Below are 2907 nucleotides of genomic sequence, written 5' to 3' on the forward strand. Positions count from 1 at the left end.
GACTTTTACTTTTTTTTTGTTTTTTGCAGATTAAAAAAAAGATAGTAGTTTAACAAGTGATTTTCACTCCTCCTTCTCGAAAAAGGTTCTATTTTTATTCTTTTTTATATATTTAGTTATTTACTTAATTAGTTAATTTATTATTATTTGTTAATTAAGTTTATGTTATTATATGTTAATTTGTATATTTAATTTTTTTATTAGTTAACTATTTAATTACAATTTTATATTATTTATACTAGGATGTTAGTATTATTGTTCTGAATTTTAATATTTTATTTTATATTGAAATATAATTTTTATATTTTATAAAGATTTAAACTGTAATTTACACTTTTCGCTAAATATATTTTTAATTATAGGAACTTATTTGGCCATTTGAATTATGAGTAAGTTCAAAACTATTGATACATTTTTTAAAAGAAAAGATCAAGAGAATGAAGATGCTTCTACTATTACTACTCCAATACTTGAGGGGTCATCAAATTTCATTACTTCAAGTTCTTCATTGAATAGCTCAAAGCGTCCACGACTTCTTCCAAATCAACTGGATGTTTTTCGTTTGGAAAGAGATCCTGGAATGCGACCAATGATTTGGAAGTTTCCTCCAAATAAAAGAGATGAAATCCGTCGGGCTTATATTAAAGTTGGGCCAAATCAACCAATTCTTGATAATTATCCATTTTCTGGTGATAAAAGTCATTGTCGCTTTCAAGCTTCATGGTTTAAATTGTTTCCATCTTGGTTAGAATATTCTATAGAAGATGATGCTATATATTGTTTTCCGTGCTTTCTTTTTGCTAAGGAACCTTCAATCAATACGGGTTCAAATGCTTTTATTGAGAATGATTTCAGGAATTGGAAGAAAGTAAATAGTGGAAAAGAATGTGCTCTTTTGAATCACATTGGCAAAGGTCCTAACTCATTCCATCATAAGGCGCTGAAATCATGTGATGATTTGATGAAACAATCACAACATATTGACAGACTTCTTCATAAGCAAACATCAGAAGAGATTGAAAAGAATCGAATTCGACTAGGAGCATCTATAGATTGCATTAGATGGTTGACATTTCAAGGTTGTGCATACAGAGGACATGATGAAAGCCAAAGTTCAAGCAACAGAGGTAACTTTTTGGAAATGTTGAAATTTTTGGGATCTTACAATGAAAGAGTGAAAAAGAATGTTTTGGAAAATACTCCAAAAAATGCTAAGTATACTTCAAATGATGTCCAAAAAGAAATTCTACATATTCTTGCTACTAAGGTGAGAAATTCAATTAGAGAAGAGATTGGAGATGCCAAATTTTGTATTATTGTTGATGAAGCTAGAGATGAATCTAAAAAGGAGCAAATGGCCATTGTTTTGAGATTTGTTACTCTAGATGGTTTTGTTAAAGAGAGATTTTTTGATCTTGTGCATGTCACTAATACTTGTGCAACAACTTTAAAGAAAGAATTGATTTCTGTCCTTTCTCATTATAATCTCCAAGTTGAAAATATTAGGGGTCAAGGGTATGATGGTGCTAGCAACATGCGGGGTGAGTGGAATGGTTTGCAAGCTTTGTTTCTTAAAGATTCTCCACAAGCATACTATGTGCATTGTTTTGCTCATAGGTTACAATTAGCATTGGTGGCAGCTTCAAGAGAGGTACTTCAAATTCATGAATTTTTTACTCAATTAAACTCTATTGTCACTATTGTTAGTGCTTCTTCAAAAAGACATGATCAATTACAAGAAGCTCAACCAATTGAAAATGCAAACTTGGTTGCTCAAAATAAATTAGAAACAGGCAAAGGTGCGAATCAAATAAGCACTTTACAAAGAGCTGGGGATACTCGATGGAGCTCTCACTTTAATTCTATTTGCAGTTTAGTAAAAATGTTTACTGCTACCAATATTGTTCTCAATAATATCATTGAAGACGGGACAACTTATGCACAAAGAGGTGAGGCTTATGGTATTAGTAAAATATTATTGTCATTTGAATTTATTTTCACTTTGCACTTGATGAAAGAGATTATGGGAATTACTAATGTTCTTTGCCAAGCACTGCAATAACAATCTCAAGATATTCTTAATGCAATGCATATTGTTTCTACATCAAAGTTACTTCTTCAACAATTAAAAGATGGTGGATGGTGCAATTTTCTTGCAAATGTTAAAGATTTTTGTGAAAAACATGAAATTGAAGTCCCTAATATGAGTGCATAATATGTTTTTGGAAGAGGTCGATCTCGTCAACCAAGTGTGACAGTTGAGCATCATTATCGAATAGATGTATTCTTGGCAACAATTGACTCTCAAATACAAGAGTTGAATAGTAGATTTAATGAGCAAACAATAGAGCTTTTGACTTTGAGTTGTGCTTTGGATCCTAAGGACAATTTCAAATAATTTAATATTGAAGAAATCAGCAAGTTAGCAGAGAAGTTTTATCCCCTTGACTTTCCTTCTAATGAGCTAAATATTTTGAAATCTCAGTTGCAACATTATCAGCATGATATACCAAATCATTTGAAAGGCATTGGTACACTTTCTGAATTGTGCAACAAGTTGCAAGAAATGGGAAAATTAATAACTTATCACATGGTTGATAGATTAATACGTCTTATTTTGACTCTACCAGTGTCTACAGCAACAACAGAAAGAGCTTTTTCAGCAATGAAAATTGTTAAGACAAGACTCTGAAGTAAGATGGCTGATGAATTTCTTGCAGACAACTTGGTCATCTATATAGAAAAAGAATTAGCAGCTATTTTCGACACAAATTCAATTATAGATGATTTTGAAAATAGAAAAAAACGTCGAATAGCTTTTTCATGATACAAAACTGTAAGTGGTAATTTTTATATATTATTGTCTTACTTTGATTGAGATTATATATATGTTTTAATTTTATCAAT

The 2907-nt window shown here is 30.6% G+C and overlaps 1 protein-coding gene across 1 annotated transcript; it reads left to right on the forward strand.

Annotated features, from left to right (window-relative positions):
* The first annotated feature begins 385 nt into the window (after positions 1-385).
* On the forward strand, positions 386-2062 carry LOC130966918 (uncharacterized). The gene has a single exon (XM_057891737.1). The coding sequence runs from the start codon at positions 386-388 to the stop codon at positions 2060-2062; it is 1677 nt and encodes a 558-aa protein (XP_057747720.1).
* The last annotated feature ends 845 nt before the right edge of the window (positions 2063-2907 follow it).

The sequence above is a fragment of the Arachis stenosperma genome, chromosome 3 (assembly GCF_014773155.1).
Source record: "Arachis stenosperma cultivar V10309 chromosome 3, arast.V10309.gnm1.PFL2, whole genome shotgun sequence".
Taxonomy (NCBI): Eukaryota; Viridiplantae; Streptophyta; class Magnoliopsida; order Fabales; family Fabaceae; genus Arachis; species Arachis stenosperma.

Excerpts from the sequence above, each read along its gene's own strand:
- LOC130966918 (XM_057891737.1), top strand. The coding sequence starts at position 386 with ATGAGTAAGTTCAAAACTATTGATACATTTTTTAAAAGAAAAGATCAA.